The 22211-nt window shown below is 45.2% G+C and overlaps 1 protein-coding gene across 4 annotated transcripts in view; it reads left to right on the top strand.

The window, feature by feature from the left end:
- The first annotated feature begins 8521 nt into the window (after window positions 1-8521).
- The window catches only part of ZCCHC2 (zinc finger CCHC-type containing 2), a 44023-nt gene continuing 30333 nt past the window's right edge, over window positions 8522-22211 (top strand). For all 4 annotated transcript variants that reach the window (XM_066326072.1, XM_066326063.1, XM_066326054.1 and 1 more), the window contains exon 1: window positions 8522-9836. In XM_066326072.1, coding sequence (XP_066182169.1) covers window positions 8907-9836 — 930 coding nt within the window. In that variant the 5' untranslated portion in view covers window positions 8522-8906. The remainder of the gene's footprint in view (window positions 9837-22211) is intronic.

Below are 22211 nucleotides of genomic sequence, written 5' to 3'. Positions count from 1 at the left end.
TATTAAAGATAGAGAAAGCAACACGTCCCAAAGAGAGGAGTTCTTAATTTCTATTTTATTATAAATCTTATTACTTTCTAGAAACATTGATCAATGCTTTGGCCACTGCACAAACACAGAGGAAGTCTCTGTCATGGCCAGGTAAGTTTATTGCCAAAACTGAATGTAGAAATATAGCATAGAAGAAAAGGAAGTTCTTGAATGGAAGCAAACACAGTAGGCCACATTGTCCTTGAGGCAGCCTGATTTCTACGTGTGATGTCTTCCCTTGCATCAGGCAATATTGGGACCTCTGCAGGAAAGACACTGAGCAACCTCATTTGGTCAATGTTGCAAGATCAGAACGCGATGGCTGGAGCAGAAGGGACCAAGAGATTTGGCACAAGTCACAGCAAGAAAGCATCATTTGGGCCAAGAGTAGATTTATTAAGGGAATGGATTTCAAAGCCCAGCAAAAAACTTTTGAAGCTCATTGATATCCAATGGCAAATATTCAAGAAAGAAGAGCAGTCATGAATAAAATGGCCCAGAGAGAAGAAAACATGGGATAAATGCAGAAAAATCTTGAAATTGCTTAGTTGAGAAGAAGATGCTAAGAAGTTTTTTGACGGAAAAGTCTTAAAATTTATTAATTAAAAACTAGCCTATTGCCAATGACTCTTCAAGTAGGCTTTTTGTTCTTCAGAGCCTGCAATATTTCACAGCTTTCTGGGAAAGAAAGGGTATTCCTCTTTTAAACACTGATTGCTCTTTCAATACATGCTAGAGAAAGCTAGGCATGACAAAACTATTATTTCAAGAGTTAGCAGATAATTGTTGATGATAATTATATCCTGTTGAAAACATCCCTTGAGGTAAGGATGGAATAGGGTAATTTGTGACCCTTCCCTTTTCTTCAATTACTAATGACAGCCTGAACTGATTAAAAAAAAAAAAAAAAGAAAAAAAAAGAAAGAAAGAGTAAGGCTTTGGGCTTGAGCCACATGAAATACATCTCTTTGCTAAACAAGTCACAAGCATCATCACTTTTACCTGCAAGTTCAAGCTAAGCACGTGCTGGAGTGCCCTTGCTGAACTCAGCCAGGGGAGGGCCTTGTGGTGGGAGTCTTCGATGCCCCAGGGGGTGAGGCTGGAGCCTGGCTGAGCTGAGGGCACTGCATTGCTAACTCCAGGTACCCAAGCTGCTGTTCAGTGCCCAGACATGCTTTAGGTACTTTCTGTACTGCACTCCCCTACTTCAGCTTTACTCGGGATTTGAGATGTTGACACTAAACAGCAAACTTGATGCCTTGGACCATTAGAAACCACCAAAGTGGGGCTATTAATTTCAGTAGGAACCAGAGCTTATGTAGGTTTTTTTTTTTGTTTTTTTTTTTTTTTTTTTTTTTTTTTTGTTTTGTTTTTTTTTTTTTTCTTTTCTGTAGGAGGTATTCACTCAGCTATTCATTGAATTATTTCTTTTTCTTTTTCCGGAGTAAATTTTGTGATGCACAGACCCCAGATTGTAAGACATCCTGCTTATATGCTATAGTCCTAATAAATACAGCTCAGACTTAAAGAGCTTCCGTAAATGTCATTATTTCGAGGCAACCTACTCATTCTTCAGAAGTGGAAAGCCAGAAACACCTCCAGAATGAAACACCTACACATGGAGAGATTTCCAATTCCTTCTTTTATTCCCAAGATGTTGCCAAATGGAGAACTCCTGTTTTACAAGCAGGGATTCACAGCCAAACTGAATACTGGACACCCCCAAAGACAAAACTCTCAAGAACAATTGAACTTTGGACACCTCAAAATAAAGACATATCTTGTGGGAGAGAGCATGAGGAAAGTGAAGGTTGCTTCTTTGGTCGTTCTTATTTTCACAACCTACTTTACCATAACTGAATGTCAGTGTGTAACACCTCCTCTGGTGAGCACTCCTGCACTGTTTTCAGGATAATGCATACAGTGGGTACAAACAAACAGTAACAGCCTACCGAGGTGTGCTGAGGCTTGAGGATTTTTTAACAGTGATGTGTGCCCTGAAAAAAAAAAATGTGGCGTGGAGCTGAAGACAAACAAGAAGTAGCAGACAACCACCTCACACTTCCAGTAGCACTGGGCTGTGCAGCTGAGATTTTTATTTTTCCACCAGACCCAGTCTCATCCATAGGCTTATGACAGCAACTCCCACCCTAGAGGAAGATCTCTCCTTTTGCCCTTCAGCTGGGCTTCCTGGCAAAGACCTACAGGGTCCCAGCTTTGTCTAATTGTCTCTGGCACTTGTGGCTACAATTCCTCTTTTGAGGGCTTCAGTGGGACAGAAGCTATTCTTGGCACAAGGGGGTTCCCTATCTGCAGGTGAGATGCTAAGCTAGGCTTGAGCTACGTAGAACACCACGCTCTGAGCGCTGTCAGTGATGGCTTTTCACAGTGACGGCGAGAGCTGTGTGTCTAATTTGGGCAGCAGCAGATGGATCATTTAAGACAGAAAGAGACTGGCACTACCAGCAGAGCAAAGGGATAACGTGTTCCTTCTGCAGCACAAATCTCACAAGTGACTCATGACTCTTCTACAGCTCACGCTGGCATCCCTTGGTCTTTCTGACTGTAACTGCACATTTTAAAGGTCAGGATATAGTGCTTTCTCCCTGGTACCTTGGAATCCATACAGGTGAGTGTTTTCTCTGAAGAACCTCCAGGACACATGGTAATTTCCATATGGTTTGATCAGCAGGTTGCTCTTCTCCTCCTTCTGGTCCAAGTGTAGAGATTATGAAATAATCTAGCCAATAAACCTCTCAGTTTGATTCCCGGGTGCTCGTTGCATACATAATTATCATGTACATGACTAATATCAGGCAGGCCTGGTGCCTGAGCCACACCCACATTCCTTCTGCAAGACCTTATTTCAGAACAGATTTCAATTAACTTTCATCAGATGTTTAAGGTGGCCCAAGTCTTTTCTTCTTTGAGTAGGTGTTTGTATTTCAGTGCTTTATACTTAAGGATGTACTTCACTGCTGACTAGAACAGACTGGTCTGGGCATCCGCTTAAATGGTCTTCTGTCTACTGGTCTTATTTAGGTGGTATTTTCTCTGACAGCAATTAACACACATTAACTGAGCTGTGTGTGCAGGCTGCTCACATTCGTGAGTTAGTTTGCTGTACCTTGTGAAAGCACACAGTGATGGTTCACCTGTAACAACCTGGAATCACAGGCATTTCACCACTGCCCTTGCTGAAACATTAGGCAGCCTGAAGCTGAATGGTGTTGAAAAGTCCATTGCTTTGTTGCCCAAAATGGAATTGTCTTCTAGATTGGGTAGTAGCTTTCTGTGCAAATTTCAGTTCTAGGTACAAGGTATCCTGGTACTGCACAATTTATACCAGCCTTAACTCAGGGGGACTCAAATCAGCTCAAGCTGTGCTCGGTGATGGATAATTTCAGTCAGTGCAAAGAAACCACTGGCCAGGAAGAAAACCCAAAGGGTATTAATATACCAGTGCTTCTGCACATTTAACTTTTCTCAAATTCTCTTGATAACTTCACAAGGATAAAAACAAACCAATATGATGGCCATGTGTTTCACAGGCTGGAGCACTGCACTGAAGTTGAAATAGGCTTCCCTATTTTAGCAGCTTGGTAACGTTTCCATCTTTCACAAGTTTCTGAGCTGGATCCAGCTGAAAATAGTAATAACTCACCTTTGACAGTTACGTAAAAGATAGACTGCAGCCTCAGTTCAGCTTCCCTTGAACGAGGAGCTGAAATTTGCAACCATGTTTCATAACAGTACCTTTATGGGCAAGCTTGCCAAAGAGGCCTGGGATAGGTGACCTTTGCAAATGAATAACCAACAACTTTGACTTTAGAAATAGTCTTTCATAATGAAGCTGATCCTGGGAACACACTCTTTTCCTACACTGAACTTTTTTCAGTAACTTTAAATCCAAAATTATGTTTGAACCATTTAAACTATGATTAAAATGTTATGTTTATTCCTATACTGGATGCTAACATAATTAGGACTATGGGTCGTTCTTCTGCTTTTAACTACTCATATTGAATATAATGTCCTAAATGTCTTTAATATGCAGGTCTTCATTGCAGACATGCATATTAAAAATGCACTTTTTAAAACATGTCTTCAGTTTTCAAACATAAGCTTGCTCAACTCCTGCTGAAAAAGTTTGAAAGAATAAGCCAGCTTGAATATTCAAAAACCACCACAGCAATTAGAACTAAAAAACAAGTAATAATAACTTATCAATTTGACAGGTTTTGTTTTTAGTGAATTTCAAGTTGTCACTTGTATTCTCAAGGCTTTTTACTTCCAGATCCCAGAGCTAAAAGGTAACTACCTCCTATCTAACAAAAGGTAAATTACACAAAAAATGCCAACTGTCATGAGATAAAGGACAAATCATGAGCCAGCAAAATCATTCCAGAGCTTTATCAAGGAACTTATCTTTTCTTTCAGGTTGTTTTCTTTGTGTGACATTTGTCTGACATTGCCTGAAATTATTTCCTTACACCTTGGGAGTTTGGCTGGGAGACCTGACAATATTACTGACAGCAGATTAATCACATCTGCAAACTTCATATAAAAAATCAATTGATCATCCTACAGTCTGGGAAAGGAGAGGAAAGGGAGGAAAGGGGAGGAAGGGAAGAAAGGGAATAAAGGAGGAAAGGAGGATAGGAAGATTTTTTTTCTTATTTATGTATTTTCAACCCTGTAGTATGAGCATCCATGCAAAGATCCTCACTGAGGATTTGTTACAGCCTTTGGTAAAAGTGAAAATACTTAGTAGCAGAGACAGTACCTGGGGAACAGTATCAACATGAAAAAAAAAACCCTGATATATATGAAATATATATATATATACATACACTAGTCTACATGTGTATATATACTCTACATATATATATATATACTCTGCTCTATATCTACATATCCTACAGCGTCCCTATCTGATTTTTAAATAGGTCACAGATCAACTTCATTCCTGTTCCTACAAAACAATTTTAGCAGATCCGTGGTAGCAATAAAGGAATAGAGACTGTGAAAATGATCTTATATGTTGCTGAATGAGAAGTTAATTAAAAAAAAAAAAAAAAAAAACAACCAACAAACAAACAAACAAACAAAGAAATGTATGTTGGTAGAGCTGAAGGTTGCTTTGTTGGTTCCTCCCTTGGCTTCAGCACTCAGTCCAGTGTCCCAGTGTTGTAGTTTTAATTTTTCTTAATGGTTTTTCCCCATTTAAAAGCATTGCTGGGGAAGTTTTAGGCCTGTTGAACAAAATTCTGCAATGTCAATGACCTCTTTGGAAGAATTTAGTAAGGGAGGAAGTTTCACTCAAAAGACATATTGTGGCTGCTTCTACTTGGTGTGGTGACACATGAAGTGCAGGAAACTGCCTCTCCAGGGCTTGTGTGTCTCCTGGTGCTCTGCACAGCTCATGAATTTAAGCAGTCCCACAAGAAGGACCTGCCCATTTCTAGACTGGCAATGAAGCCTCTGTGCACTCAGAAAGCTCCAGGACTTTGATAAACAAAGGTTATGATGTACAGATGAAAAGAGAGCAGGTGGGGAAGACACAGAGAAGTCACTATTTCTTTTGCTGCAAATCCAGTAGTGGCAACCATGGCTCGCTTGGACTCGGCTTCTTGCCCTTTGTCCTGGGATGTCAGACCAGATCCCTGCTGTACTCTAAAGAAAGCCACTTCCCAGAGAAGTGGCTGCTCTTGAACCAGCAGCACCATCCTGCTGTTCCTCTGCCTGCTCTGTGTTGCATCAGAGTTTCAGCTCAGACAGATTACATACATACTTTTCCCTCTAAGGCTCTGTACAGGGATAACATGTACAGGGTCATGCTCACCCTAAGTCAGCATGACCGTGGGCCCAAGTCGTTAAAGACCTATGCAAAGCTATACATTTTTTAAAAGAAAACCAGGTTAGAAAAACCTCCGGGGCAAGATAATTTTATAGTAGCTTTTCCTATTGTACTAGCTTGTCAGTGTTTGAGCACTTCCCCCTCATGTCCTCGTTCCATTCACCGTCCGGAGTTTCACTTTCATTTCTCTTGGGCACTTAAGTTTCAGTTCTCTTTCAGCACTGCCCTCTCCCTCGCTGACACCTCCCTCAGCTACTGAATTGGATAGCCACTTGGAATATCTTTGTCTTCTTTTTGCTTTCTCATAACATTCCTTTCCCTTTTTTTTTTTTTTCTTTCCTGACTTCACATCTTTCTTATCTGTTTTCCTCAAGTATCATAGTTTAAGCCATTAAGAAGGGAAAATTAGGAAGGGCTGAGTTAATTAGGTTCTTAAGCTTATTTGTGAAACTAAGAATCAGCTTGGGAACTGTCACAAATAGGGATGGGCTTCAAGTGTTTTCTGGATGAGGAGAGTGTACGTTTAACCACTACCCTCATGAATTTGTGATTTACCTTACCTTTGTGGATTTTTGAATGGATTAGCGTACCTTCTCTTTCTGCCATCCCCTTCCACTCATTCCCACAAAAATAAATTCCTTTTTCACTGCCCATGGTGTTATCTGTTTGGAACTATGTCACATCTTATTTGAATCACAGATTGTTAAAGTAGGAAATGTTATTTCTAACATTTGGATCATTGTAATTCTGATCTTGTGAATTCTATTCAGACTCAATATCTGTTCAAATTACTAAGCAGAAAACTCAAGCCTTATTCCTGTGCTTCCACAATTCCAGCCTGGCACATCCCTCAAGACAGTCACAGTAGTTTTTCTTTGAGAAAAAATACAACAATAATATGAGGAGAATTGCTGTAATTCTAGAATTACTGCTTCATAATGACAACATAAGAAAATATTTTACTGTGGCATTATGATAGCCGCTTTGACTAATGATTGCAGGGATCTGAAGTGATTCACAGGTCCAGCCCAGCCTTACCCAGCAAACAGAATCAAATAAAAGAGGATAAAACAAGTTTATGAGACTTCATGACACTTTTCTTCAGCTCCCTAGTCCTGGGACCAGCAAAGAACTGTTGGCAGCCTGGGATGGAAGGATAAGGTCTGACCCACTTCTCACTTCCCATTCCACTCCTAAAGATTTGGTGAGGACAGTGACATTGCTCCCGTGATGCCAGTGAATTAGGAGAGCTGCACTGAGTCAGGGTCAAGTCCATTTGTGTCACTAGAAGAGGACAGAGCAGCCACTAGGAACTTATAAACCCAACATGACCTACCTTCAAGTAAGTAATTTAATTTTAAAAATAAAATATATCTGTTTGCTGTACAGACATAAAAACACAGAAAATGGTATAGTCTGTAACCACCACTCAAGACTGCTCTGTGGCAAGTCTGAGTGATGCATACAAGACTATTATAATCTGCAATGTCGGTTTCTTAGTTGTCTGATAAAGTTCTTCCTCATAGCACCATCGGCTTCTGGACAAACAGATAAGGGGCAGTCAGCTCCAGCAGTTTATACTTTGTGGCTGTAAGCAGTTTAGGGATGCTGTTCTGCATAATTGTAACTAAAATTAATTTTATTCTTCACTGTGCTGTTGGGCAAGCCTTGGTTCTCCTTTTAAATACACTTCCTTAATGTAACTGTCGGGGAATCAAAGTGAGGAGCATTGCAACTTTCTGACTACCCAGAGCACTGCGTAATCTTGTCATTGTAGGCTCTTCATCGTGGAACACAACAGTTGGGAACACAACTGGGAGAATGAGAGTGCAGCAAGCCTGCTATTTCCTAACCGAATATCCTTAAGCCATTTTGCTGTACTATATTTTTTTCTGCAATTTTCCCTTTATTTCTCTATTGTAAAAAAAAAACAAAAAACAAAAAACAAAAAAAACCCAAACAACAAAAAAAAAAAACGGAGTGGAAAGCCACGATCCTGTAACAACAGTAATTTTTTAAAAGGAGACATCTTACAATAGCAGAAGTTTCATCTGCATTAGAATTTAGAAAATAGAACCGAAAAGTTAAAAAGGCCTGTAGCAGCCATGTTTCCGACGCTCAGCATTGTTCCGCCACCGGCACGGCACGGCACGGCACAGCTCTGGGCCCGCTCCCGCCGGCTTTGGGCAAACCCACGTGGCTCTGCGCACCACGGCCACGAGCCACCGCGCGGCCTCATCTCGGGGAAACCTTTTCTCCAGGAGATAGGGAGGCTCGCTCGGACTGGTCCCAGGCGAACTACTGACCGGTTCCCATCGGCGTGACCGATGGAACTCGCCGGGCACAGCCGGAGCCCCCACCCGTTCCCGAAGCGGGCGCCGGTCCCCGCTCCGCGCGCTGGGCGGGCCGCGGGCGGGGCGGGGCCGCGGCGGCCGCGCGTGCCGGGGCGCGCCGCGCGCGCAGCCCCCGCGCACACCGCGCCGCCCCGCCTCGCGGCCCCCGGCCCCCGGCCGCGGGCGGGCGCGCGCGCTGACGCGGGCGGCGCCCATAGGCGGAGAGGCGCGCGCGCGCTCCGCCCGCCACCCCCCCCCCGCCCCCGCCCCCGCCGCTCCCCCGCCGGGAGCTCGGGCCTCAGCCGGTCCCGCCGCGCCGGCCCAGCGCCGCGAGCGCTCCACCGCCGGCGCCAACCGGCTCTGCGCGGGCGCCGGGCACAGGCGGGGAGAGAGGGAACCGCCGCGGGAGCGCGCCGGGGAGAGGCGGAGACGGGGAACAGCCGCCGCCGCCGCCGCCGCCGCCGCGAGCGAGCCCCGCCCCGCCCGCCCACTCCCCGCTCCCCGCCCGCCGGGACCGTTTCGGCCGCCTTTCCTCCCGCTCCGCGTGCGCGCGCGCCGCTCCCGCGCCGGCCGGGCCGCATGAGCGGCATGAGCGGCTCCGCCTGAGCGCCGCGCGCGCCGCCACCTCCCTGCGGCCGCCGGGTCCCGGCGGGCGTCGCGTCCCCCCCGCGCCGCCGCCGAGGATGCTGAAGATGAAGCTGCCCCTGAAGCAGACGAGCCACAAGGCAACGGCGGCGGAAGATGCGACGGCGGCGGGGTTGAAGGAGCCCGGCGGTGCCCTGGACTGTCACCTCCCGCTGCAGCAGCAGGTGCCCCGGGCCCGCGGGGGCGCCGCGGCGGCGGCGGGGAGGGGGTGTGGGCTGGAGAGGCCGAGCCGGCTGCGCGGCCTGGGGCCGGGGCCTGGGCCCGGCCCGCCGCCCCCCCCCGCCTCGCTGGGCGCTCCGGGCGGCGGCGGTCCCGGCTCGGCGGCCGCCCGCACCGACAAGGAGACGGTGTACGAGTGGTTCGGGCTGGTGCTGGGCTCGGCGCAGCGCCTGGAGTTCATGGTGGGGCTGCTGGACCTGTGCAACCCGCTGGAGCTGCGATTCCTGGGCTCCTGCCTGGAGGACCTGGCCCGCAAGGACTACCACTGCCTCCGCGACTCGGAGGCCAAGGCCAACGGGCTCAGCGACCCCGGGCAGCTCGGCGACTTCCGCGACCCCGCCGTGCGCTCCAAGCTCATCGTCTACCTGGCCCTGCTGGGCTCCGAGAACCGCGAGGCCGCCGGCCGCCTGCACCGCCTCCTGCCCCAGGTGGACTCCATCCTGCAGAGCTGCCCGGCGGCGCGGCGGGCCCCGGCCGAGGAGGAGGACGAGGAGGAGGAGGAGGAGGGGGACGTGGTGGTGGTGATGGACGGAGCGGCGGAGAACGGGCAGGCCGGGCTCCCCGCCGCCCAAGGCCTGGGCTGCGGCGCGCAGGAGGAGCTGCTCCTGCTCTTCACCATGGCCTCGCTGCACCCGGCCTTCTCCTTCCACCAGCGGGTCACCCTGCGGGAGCACCTGGAGCGGCTGCGGAGGGCCCTGTGCGGGGACCAGGAGGAGGAGGAGGAGGGCTTCGGCCGCCACCCAGCCCAGGTAACGCCGCGTCCTGCGCTCTTCCTGCTGCGCCATCTCAGCGGGTGGTTTCGTCCTTCTCTTCCATCGTTCCCTCCCGTTTTCGTAGGAGCGGCCGCTTGCTTTCCCCGAATCCCCCCCATTGGGATGTGGTCCTTTCCGTCCTCCCCCTGCCACGGCGGTGTCAGCCCCGGCCGCCCCCACAACCTGCTGCAGAGTGTCTACTACGAATTTCTTGGCGGGGGGAAGGGCTGATGTTCCTAGCCTGCCATGCTTTCTGGAATGGTGGGTTTTGTTTTTTTTTTCTGGAACTCTGCCGTGCTGGAGTGCAGGGTGCACAGTACTGAAGTGGCTGCCTCATATGCTGTAGGCCACTGTACAAAGCAGGAGTACAAGCAACAGCTTGACTAAGCTTGTAAAAATAGAAATAATAAGAATGCTAGATAGAGACCAGATTGCCTAACAGAGCATTCTCTAGGGGCTTCAAACCAGTAGAACACGTTGAAATGTTTTTTTTATATGGAGCCTGCTTCCTTGCCCCTTCCTAAAATAAGGCACAGGCTTGAACTTGGCAAGAATCAGGGCAGCAGTCGGGGCACCAACTCTAAGGCTGGTTCTCTGAAACACCAGGTTCAGTGAAATGGCTGACAACGTTGGAGAAGGGGTGGTAATGCTTCCCCTAAAGAAACAAACTAAAATGTCACATCTGGAGCTCCTGTGCAGAGAAAAACTGATTTTTTGGGTGGCTGTCAGGAAACAGCAAAGCTCATCCTGAAAGCAGATGTGCCACTTGTTGCTAGGATGTGGCTGTCACCGGGGATGAGGAGTTGTAGTGAGTGACAATGGAAGGAGCAAGTGACAACGGAAGCATTCTCCTGTGCAGTAGCTCTGTTTAAAGCAGAGGCTCCCCCCCGGTGCTATTCACTGCTGCCCTCTTGATGAGCATTTGCTTTAAAATTTGCCCCGTATTTATGCAGCCAGGCCTCCTCATGGAGCTCTGCAGTTTTTGGTCTATAGATGGCCTCTCGTGCAAAGGGGAAGGAAGGGCTGCAAGATGGGTGTTTATAATACTGTTCCACTGAACCCATCAGGTTTTCATGAGTTACTTGACAGAAAAGGGTACAAAAGTGGTAAGGGTTTGGGGGTTTTGTTTCTAAGTTTGCTTGCAGTGAATCCCTTTCAGCCACTCGTAGAAAACTTCTACATTGCCTGCAGTACAAAAAGAATGGCTCCTGTTTGTTAAAGATGGGGTATGCTCTTGAGTACTCAAAGGAGATAGGCCTCAATTTCTAAGCCTTCAGATATATTAACTAAATGCTTATATCATTTAAAGGCCAAAAAGCATTGAGCTGGTCATAAACGAAGGAGCAGATATTACAGGACTGAAACGACAATGAATTCAGTCTAAAAAGTGTTTATTTTGGCTCATTGGCCTGCATCAAGTCTAGTTCTGTCCCAGAATTAATCCTAAAAGTCCATCTTTCCGGGGAAAAGATTGAATTGCAGGAAGTGGTAAGACTGGACACTGTCCCTTCTGGGTTTAAAGTGCTAGTAACCGGAAACATACTTCCTGCCTGGAACTGGCACAGCAATTGTAGCTGCTCAGTGTGTCCCACCAAATGCAGTTGGGAGAGCAGGCTCCAGTGAACTGCTGGAATTGAAGTCAGTTTTGTGCAGTGTTCTGGCTTCAGCATAAAAGCAGCTTGTCCAAGTTGTGGTTTTGTTTACTTGGGGAACACCAAGAGACCCGAGTCAGCTTGGCTGAACATGCACATCACATACTCCGTAGTCGACACAGCAGTGAAACGGCGACGCTTCCGTAGGCTTTCCTTCCCCTCCCCCTTTCTTAATGGCTAATTGTGAATACAGCACAGCCTTTCTGGGAAATAATTGCTTTAAGGGAAATAAGGGAACAGAGGGTTTCTGCTGAGTATTTGCAGTCAGCGTTCCACGGGGACGGTGGGACCCTCGCAGATAAAACGCCGGAGGAGATGGAGCCAGTAGCAGGGTTAAAGGTTTCCCTGGCAAAATGCTGCCGTAGCATTACAGTGAACTTGATTTAAAAAACCATCGGGTCTTCTCCTTCTTTAATCTCTGAAATTTGAGTGCCTTCAGGGCTCTGCTTTTGTGAACTAGAACGGTTCATAAAGACCTCTCTGAAATTGCATTCGGCTGGGCTCCATCTCCGGGAATAACGCGCTCCGTGCCGGGCAGCCCAGCTCGGCAGAGCCGCGGCCGCCCGAGAAGTGCTCGGCAGGCGGTGTCCGGAGGGGCACGGGCACTTTCTCCTCCTCCCCAGTCAGACGGGCACAGCCGGGCGCGGCGAGGGCAGAAGCACCAGCGGGAGCGGGGGTGGGCACGGCTCCAACCACCGAGCGCCGTCGTGGCCAGGGGAAAGGGGGTGACCCTCTGTTTGCGGGGCGGGCAGCGGGTCACGCATCGCCCCTGAAGGCACAGCCCCGCTGCCCCGGCGGGGGCGCAGCGCCGCTCCGCCAGCCCGGTGCGCGGACCGGGATGCGATGACCGATGGCGGCCGCCGCTTCCCGCCCCGGCCAACATGGCGGCGCTGGCTCCCGGTCACGTGCCCGTGGGGCGGCGCCCGTCCCGCCGGGAAGGGGCGGTGCCGCCATTGCATAACGGGGGGCTCGGGCCCGCCCGCTCCTCGGGAACAGAAGGCGCCGCTGCGGTTCTCTGCTCTGCCCTTCCCGTGCCTAGCGCTCCCGGCTTCTGAGCCGTCCGAAGGTGGTCACTGAGCTGTTGTTCACCTGGGCCATGAAATACTAATGTATTCCTGTGTAGCAGCAGCGATGTGAAGTCAGCCGGCAAACGTGAGGGAGTTCAGACCTGGAGTAGAATCAGGCGGTTTGTCAGTTCTGAATTCTTTAGGGCAAAGGGCTGTCCAATTGCACGTGGCATATCTAACAAAATGGCTCGGTTTGAGGTTTCAAGGAGCTGTAACACCTAGCTTAAGTGAACACCAAGGCTTGAGAGGTTCACCTGCCAAGAATTTGTGGGTGACTTACTAAAACATAAAGCAGTTTGGGGGTTTTTTTTCCATTATTTGGAGTATGCTTTCTGGTTAGGGTCTGTGCTCTCCGATGAAATTGAGCTACGATAAAGTTGCTTCCTGACAAAGGGTTAATAAGATTGTTGCTATTTTAAGTATCTTACTTCAATAGTTTTGGAAAATGTAACATTTCTTAGTGATACGTTTTAACAAATTCAGCTCAAAATGGAGGCATTCAAAAGCTGTGGGAGGTGAAACTTGGAGTGGGATGCACAGAGCTAGGATCGCCTTAGAGCTGATAAATTTTGTTTCTTTCTGAAGTGTTCTGAATTAAGGATTGGGAGTTCTAATACTCGAAGTAGAAACATTTGATACTATTTTCAAATTCTTAATTTAAGGCGTGGCTTATAGTAACATTTTTTGGAAAAAAAGTCATTGGTGCATTAAGCTGCAGAATGTCAACTTTGAACTTAAAGTTGAATTATAAGAATAAATCAGCAACATTCACTGCTGAATAAAAGAAGCGTTAATGTGCAAAGATCCTGTTGATACCTCTGCATATTGGTTTAAGTAACAGAACACACAGCTTAACTCTTGTGTCCATTATTTTTGTTTAATAAATTCATCATTATCAAAGCAGTTTAACTTTATTGTTCATCTTTTTCCATACCATCGGATGTCTGGGATCAAAATGCTGAAATACTGAAGGAGCCCTGAATATCAATGAACATAATAAATGTGGCTTGCATTAGGCACTGGAACATTTTATCAGGCATACTTGACAGGAATTAGAACCAAGGTTCTGTTGAAATAAGCAATTTCTTGGAGATAATGGTTTGTTGAATAGTATTATAATTAGCTGGCTGGAGGATTCTTCACAGAAAAAAGTCTCTACTTAGAAACAAAGGGAAAGTTTCTATTTACGGAGTATTTTTCTTAGTACACTTCTATTTATAGGCTGTTTTGTGTGCAGATTAGAAGAGTGCTTTTATAATTGATCTTCAGTCACTTGCAGCAGAATAAGGTAGTAGAATTTAATTTTAGAATCTAAGAGCTCTGTCTGCAGTGCACTGATTTTAGTGTCATAGGGTTGAGTATAAGGAAAAGTGTGTCTTCAGAGTCTGGTTTAAATAAGACACATAAAGATAAAAAATGTCATTTTACTCTTGGCAAAGATCTTTTAAATGGTGGTGCACGCCAGGGAAATACAAATGTTTTACAAATTTTGCATACTGACATGAAAAGTATTCCAGCTGCCTCAGAGAACCTAACAGCCTTGTCTCTGAACAGGAATTTCTCTGTCTCCAAACAGGAGAATTTCCAGAAACATTACTGGAAGTCTTCTGGAAAGGAAGTCATAGCTAGATAAAAGACAATGACTAAAATGAATGAGTTCTATCCAAATGTGCCTGCTGATGCTCCAGGAAATTGCAGAGTAAAAGCTTTCACTGCTTTGAGCTATTTTAGCTGTTTAATTCTAAATATGAGGTGTTAGCACAAGTTTGTAGCCTTTCCCAGTCCCATTATTACCAGAGTTAATCAGCCTCTGTTGAGGCTGTTGTTGCTGACAGTCTGTTCTCCAGCATTGTAAACGAGTACTGAGGGTGTTGAGAGTATACCCCTGACTTCCTAATGCTTGTGCTTCGATTGCTGTAGTTGAGCTGTGGCCCAGTTTTCAGGGTTGCCCAATGTTGACTTATTATAGGTAGCAGGATCTCACTGGGCTTGGAGTGCAGAGGACTCTCAGCTTTTTCTGAAGAGCTGCAGAAAAGGGTGCAGAGAGCAGCAGTAAGATGGTTGTATCTGTGAAACTTCTGAAGTCTGTAGGATTCTGCCTGCTTAAATCTGTCACCTTGTTTTCTTGCCATTATCAGTCTCTAACCATAGCTGTCCTAGAAAGCACGACAGCTGATTCTTCATTACGGTAATTTTAAAAAAAGTACCTACTTTTCTCTCAAGAGTTGGTGAATTTCTGTAGTATCCTCAAGTCTAAGGGTTTATAATTCTGGAGACCAAGAACTGGCAGAGATCTGGCTAGAAACTGCATTCCTTAGTGAGTTTCTCGCCTTTCCTCAACCTCTTAATCTTGTCTTTTTGGAAGAAGAAAGTAGAAATACTTCGAACAGCCAAAGAAAATTTAGTGTCTTTGGAAGTGTCTTAGGAGCAAGATAGCCACTAGACAGAGATTTTCTGTTATTCAGAGATGCTGTACATAGAGGAATGCTTTCAAACTATGCTGGAGTTCAAGGATTGGGCAAAATTACACATTGCCCTCTGATGGTAATTAAATGTAGTAATGAAGGCATTGTCCCTTCTCAGTATTGACTGTACTTCAGTGAACTACTCTTCAGAGGCAAATGTTTTTTAAATCTTCCTGTCACTCTAGACTGTTATGGGAATATTTTTTTTAATTAGCCTGAACTGCTACATTCAAGTAATTTTATTTTGATTCACTCAGCTGACAATAGCAAGAGTACTGAAGTTGCACAGAGCTGTTGAATGAGCAATCACCTGGGGATACAGTGACAACTGAACTGGTGCTTGGCTGGCTCTAGCTTCAGGTTGTCTACTTTGTTATGGACTGGCTAGGTTGGACTGAAACTGTGGTTTAGGTCCTGTTAAAAGCTTAGATGGAGGTGAGACTTGGAACACACTGTGTTTCTAGCAAACACAAGGTGCATTATTCCCCCAGCACTGTAAATTGTAGGTGTAGCTGCCATGTCTAGTACTTCAAATATAATTGCCACAGGCTGAATTTGTTCATGTGATGTAAAATGGTCGGTATGCCCTTTGTCTCAAAATTGTTATGATTTGGTAGTGCTGTAAGTTAGTGAGTAAGTAATTGCAGAAGCTGTCACGTGGTCTCATTTTCCTCCCTGAATCAGCTGATGTTTTGTCAGGTTTCTGTCATAGCATTTTGTTGTTGACTCTTACAGGCAAGCTCTTAATATAGTTTCACTGAACAAATGCTTTAAAGTACTTCTAGGCATACTCTCTGTGCAGTGCAGCCAACTAGATATGTGTTACTAGAGCAGCTGAACATTATCCATTGGAACTGTATGTTCAGCCAGTCAGGCTTTGATTGCACATATTATGAGATTTTATGTCTGGTCACAGAACCATGAAGGGACCGAGTATGGCTGCAACCTCTGGAGGTCATCTAGCTTAAGGAGGGCCACCTACAGCTTATTCCCTAGGACCATGTCCAGATGACTTTGGAGTGTCTTCAAGGATATAGACTCCATACCATCTCTGGGCAAACTGTGCTCAGTCACCCTGATGATGAAAGTGTTCCCAGATGTCCAGAGGAAATCTCCTGTGTTTCAGTTTCCGCCTGTTGCTTCTGTCACTGGTCACTGCTAAAAAGAGCCTGGCTCCATCCTCTTTGCACCCTCCCTTCGGATGTGTGTACACACACACACATACATATGTATACATTTTTATGTGTACTGGTCATTTTCTGTAAAGCTGCTCTATAGTCTGTTAGGTCCCAGAGTGTGTGGTGCCTGTAGTTATTCCTGCCCAGGTGTAGGATTTGGCACTTTCCCATGGTGAGCTTTCTGAGATTCCTGTCAGCTCATTTTTCCAGCTGTGGTTCTATGTGGATTAAGCATTATTGTTCTGGAGTTTGATTTTAGATGTTAAAAGATAAATTAACACAGAAACATCCAAGTTCTTGGTTGGTTTGGCCAAAAGAGAGATAATTTGTTGGTCCTAGATCTTGAGGTTGATTCTGCTCTAGTCTTGTAGAGCAGAACAGCCTCCCTGAATCTTAGAACAGTTGGATGGTGTCTTTGCGTAGTTCAAAATTTGCAGATTGGAGCATAGCTTAGCAGCAGTGTCAGCTGGGTATTTGTCTGCAGTCTTGATCTTGCGTTTGCCTAGCAGCTTGTCTGAGACAGTTCTGGATTTTTTTGATTAGAGGACAATCTGTTGTATCAGCAGTGGTCAGCAGTAAACAGGTTTTGAAGCATTGCTGCTCTATATGTTTGCATTTGTGAGCATTAAATGCATGTGCTGGATTTCCATTTTAAGATGGCAAGAATGTTCTATCCCTGTATCCAAGCCACACTTCACAGTCCTGGCATGCAGATACAGTTGCTCAGAGTGTTGAGTAAGGCTTCATCTCTGCTGCTGTTGTCCTCAGCAGAGGGTTCAGCAGCACCCAAGTACACAGGCAGTTTCACCTGGTTGTTGCTTCTGGAGAGGTGATGTTGAACCTTTATGCTACCATAGCTATGTAGTGATACATCTGTGTATCACAGCTGTGAAGCAATGAGAGGAGGAGCTTGCAAGGTTTGTTGTAAGCAAATAATGGCTTTGGTCTTGTAATTGACACCACATCTGTTTAATGATTATTCTGACATCACTCAATTTTCTCAAAGGTGCAGAGGCTGTAGCTGATAACTCACAATCATGAGTTAGACTTTGATTTTTCCCAAAATGGCTTCTTTCATCTGGCTTTGTCAGTTCCCACTTGTAGATGAATAAACAAGCTGTGCCAGTTTACATCTGCATAGCCTACAAGGCTGAGTAGTGCTGTCCCTCATAGCACATTTACTGTAGTCTTGCAGAAGAATAATATTTCATATTTGGGCACGTAGAACTAATCAAGCTGTCCAGCTGCTGCAAGCATGTTTCCCTTGTTAGTGCTCGTCACAGCTGATGAATGAATAGTTCTTTTATGAAAGTGCAGTGCAAGCATCAGAAGACTTATGTACATCAATTGCTTGCTCGTGATGATTAGTAGGCTCTCCAATAACAGATTTCACTGCATATTGCCAAAGCGATGCCAGCATGACATTGTTTGATCAGTCATCTACATTGATAGGAGGCAGAGTTTGGACAACTGTCATGTGTAGGTTAGCTGAGATCTGCTCAGCTCACGTGGCATTAGAGCAACATCCTTCTCACCAGGATGGCTTGCCACTTTAAATATTTGGTGCTTGTGTTACAGACAAGCACCCCTGGACCTTAGGACACAAACACTCCTGGGCTTCTCTTCAGGAGGCTGATTGGTAGAGTAGCATGGAATAAGCCCCAGAGAACTCACTGATATTACAGGATCACCTCCTCTGAGGTCGTTAGTGGTGCATCCCAGTGAGGAGGAGGTCAAGCAAAAATACTAGGAGACCTCTGTTGATAAGGAAGTTTCTTCTGGACTAACTCAAACATGAAAGGGAAGCCTACAAAAGGCAGCAACAGATATCCTGGGAGAAATAAAGACATAATAAATAAAGAAATAAAGTTTTTTGAGCAATTGGATTAGGAAAGCTAAAGCCGTGATAGAGCTAAATCTAGCCAGGGTAGGTGTCATATCCCATGGCAACAACAAAATCTTTTGTAGGTACATTGGTGGTAAAAGGAAGACTCAAGAAATTGTGAGTCCTCTTCAAAAGTAAATGGTGGTATATTTGGTCACCTGGGACATGGAGAAGGCCGAGGTACTCAATAACTTTTTTTGGCTTGGTCTTCACCAAGTGCTCCAGCCCACCCCACTGAAATCACAGCAGCAAAGGCAGGACCTGGGAGAATGAGGAACCACCAACTGCAGAGAGCATGTTCCGGACCATCTAAAGGAATGTGAAGGTGCTCAAGACAATGGGACCTGATGCGATGCATCCATGGGTCCTGGGGGAACTGACAGTTGAAGTGTCTCAGCCTCTATCCATCATATTTCAGAAGTGTTCATGGCAGTCTAGTGAAAGTTCCCACTGACTGGAAAAGAGGAAACATAAGCCCCATTTTAAAAAAGGGAAATAAAAAAGACTCAGGGATCTAGAAGTTGGTCTGTCTCACCTCTGCCTGGCAAGATCATGAAACATCCTCCTGGAAACCATGCTAAGGCACATGAAAAATAAGGCAGCATTTGGTGGCAAACATGGCTTTGCTAAGAGCAGAGTATGCCTGACAAATTTGGTGGCCTTCTACATCAGGGTGGTAGTGTTGATAGATAAGGGAGGGGCAACTGACCTCATCTCCCTGGACTTGTGCAAAGCATTTGACAGTGTCCCACATGATGGCTTGTCCCTGGAGAGACACAGATTTGCGAGATGGACCACTCAGTGGATAAGGAATTGGCTCAAGAAGTTGTTCTCAAGGGCTCCTGGTCCAGGCAGAGACCTGTGACAACTGGAGTTCCTTGGGGTTGGTACTGGGACTGGTGCTGTTCAGCCTCTGTCAGTGACAGGGACAGTGGGATCAGGGACACCCTTGGCGAGTTTGCCAATGACAGCAAGCTGTGTGGTGCAGTTGTCACACAGAAACCTTGACAAACTTGAGAGAGAAATCTCTGTGAACTCCATTAAGTTCAACTAGGCCAAGTACAAGATCCTGGTGGTGGCTTGAGACAGTCCCAAGCACCAATACAGGCTTGGCAGAGAATGGATTGAGAGTATCTCCTAGGAGAAGAACTTGAGAGTGTGGTTTGATGAGAAGCTCAATGTGACCTGGCAAAGTGTGCTTGCAGGCTAGAATCTAACCACATCCTCGATACTAGGAAAAAATTCTTTACTGTGAGGGAGGTGAAGGACTGGAACATGTTGCCTGGAGAAATTGTGGATGCCTCATCCCAGGAAGTGTTCAAGGCCAAGTTAAATGGGGCACTGAGCAACCATGTCTAGTGGAAGGTGTCCCTGTCCATGGCTGAGGGGTTGGCACTAGGTGATCTTTAAGGTCACTTCCTACCCAAAACATTCTATAATTGTATGATACAGTCCTGGGAAATGTCTCAAGTGATACAGATCTGTTCCATACAAAACTCTGGTTTAGGTTGTAAGAGCAGATAATTTTGGGGGTGCTCTCTTAGCTCGTTTCACTTTCAAGGAGAAATGTAGTTAATCCTCCAGCTCATCGCGAAGATCTGTGTGATTATCAAATTAATTATCTGGCAGCTGGTTTGGGGCTACCCACATTTCCTGCTTCACTATATTTTAATCATTAGCAGCAGCATTGTGAGCTGCAGTGAAGTCCCACAGTGACAAAGGCTTATGTGAGAGTTACCCTTATGCTCGTGCGTGTTGTGTGACCGTGGAATATGTTGTATTCGTTGTCAAGAAAGGACAAGTACAGCTATTTCTGTACAGCATGACCTTCCTCAGCAGGGCACCAGGCTTTAAAGGACTTGTGTTCCTGATGTGACTGGTACCAGGTAGCAACACACGATGCCACTTTTAATATTCTTTGGCCCTTCAGACTGCCTAGACTTTGCAGTCACTTGTGCCCTAGAGTTGTCTGCTCTGACAGTGACACCTGTATTTCAGTTACTTGTGAGTTTGATGTAGAACTGTCACAGCAGGTAATGCCAAAAGTGAAGAGTTGTAACACAGCTTAAGACAAGATCTGGAGCTTTGCAGGCTGTAAGGTAAAGCTATGACTGCTCTGGATTTCCCACTGTCTGCCTCCTGCATTGCACTAGCTATTGTGAAAGTCAGCAGTCACAGGATACACACAGTGCATATTACTGGTTAACTTTGGAGGTGAAGAATTCTTCAAGTTCAATAAATTAGGAACTGTAGTTATAATTATTTCATAATCATAAATATAAATATTTAAGTAAGTTTTGAAACATGTAATATGTTGTAGTTTAGAGGGAGTCTTCAAATGTGGTTGTAATTTGCCTGTTACTACAGTTTGCCTGTTGTTTGCCTGCTGCCATGGATAGAAAAATAACCCTTCTAGAATAATTCACTGCAAAAGTATTTGGATGCTGTTACAAAGATGATGTATGTGCTAGGTAAGAAGCAATTTTCCAGTATTAGAAGGTGTAGCAGCAGTATTTAATGCTTCTTTGACATGAGCTGAACAGAACACTTTTTTGAAGTAAATCCTATTTCTATATATCTCCTAAAAACTGCACACAGTTTATTTGACTTTCTAACTGGCAATTATTTTTTAGGATAGACTGTAATTTGTTTTCCATTAATCAGAACAAATATCCTGACTCTGAATTCAAAAGAAGGTCTGACTTCACATTTGATTGTTTTTAGATCAGGAGTTAACGCTTAACCAAACCAAAGTACTTCCACTTTTTCAGTCCACAGTTGTTATGAAATGTCTGCTGAAACAGTTACCAGTAAGTTTTTTGTAGAGTTCTGGAAATTATTCTCTCCAGAGCATGCTGGTGTGTTGGCATGTTTGGGGCTTTTTTTAGTAAACTAAACTTGAAAATGTGCTAAAGGTGTTAAAAATTGCAGTCTCATTGACATAGAGCTGTTTTCCTTTCTTATTCCATATCTGACATTGCACTTAGAATTTATTAGATGTTTGCTGAGATTGTTTGCTGGGACACTGGTGTGAATTTTATCTTGAAGAAACAAAGCAGGCTTTATATTTTAAATCTGATGGCTTTGAAACCTGAAATTACTGATGCTCAGCTCAGAGCATAAATCATACACCAGTTTGATGAAACAGCTGAAATGTCCTGCAGCACAGTCTAAAGGCACTTGCTAACTGTGCTGCTATTGGTGTCACTGATCAAAGCTGGGTTACCAGCAAGCCCAGGGCAGGCTTGGTGCCTGGACACTTCCTGGGTCTGCATGTGTTGGATATACTGTTAAGAGTTGCCACAGTTTGTACCTGTGCTGTAGATGAAGTAAAGCTGGATTAATAAGATGAAGCCATCTTTAGCTGATATATCTGTCACATCTGAAGAAGTTTGTTGAAGAATTGGCAGGGGATTCCGATGTCTTTTGCTGCCTCTGTGCTTCCTCATTCTGATCTTTCTGTTGTGACAGTCTTGGGGTCCTCTTCCACAAATACAGTAACTGATCTTGGCTGATGATTTTTCTCATCAGGTTGCACAAGTCCTTAAAAAACCCCAACAAACCACATATATTCTGGCACATATATTATGCTTCCTGCATTTAAAAATAAAGAGTGCTCTCTGGAGATTTATATTTTTTCTCTACCCATCTTTTATGAAGGTCTTCATCCTGAATGAAAAAACCTAGTTTTCATGCAGACCAGTTCCTAAATGTTTCTGGTGCATTCAGTTTTCCCAAACTTGTTATTTAATCAGCTCATATGTTATACTACTTGTTAAAGATAAACAAAGGTGCTTTACTTAAAACAGATTAAAGCAAAAACTTGCTAGTAATTTCCTGTATTTCCTAGTTCTTTGTGGATCTACCGTTCTAAGGCAATGTGTTGTTTCCTTGGACATGAAATTAAGCAGCCACATGTAATGTCACTGAATGTTTTAAAATATTTCTGAGTTTTAGCTTGGTTGGTCAGTTTGTTTGTTTGCTTGCTTTTGTTTTAGCAAGACCTGGCCATTGAAGAATGTGTAAATTGACACATAAATGTTTCATCTTAATTTGGAAAAAATTACGTAGGCTCTTGTTACCCTAGAGAAACCACTTGTAGTCCGTGCTCTTCTAACACTTTTT

Source organism: Sylvia atricapilla, chromosome 1 (genome assembly GCF_009819655.1).
Source record: "Sylvia atricapilla isolate bSylAtr1 chromosome 1, bSylAtr1.pri, whole genome shotgun sequence".
Lineage (NCBI taxonomy): Eukaryota > Metazoa > Chordata > Aves > Passeriformes > Sylviidae > Sylvia > Sylvia atricapilla.
This window is presented reverse-complemented; position numbering and strand designations above follow the sequence as displayed.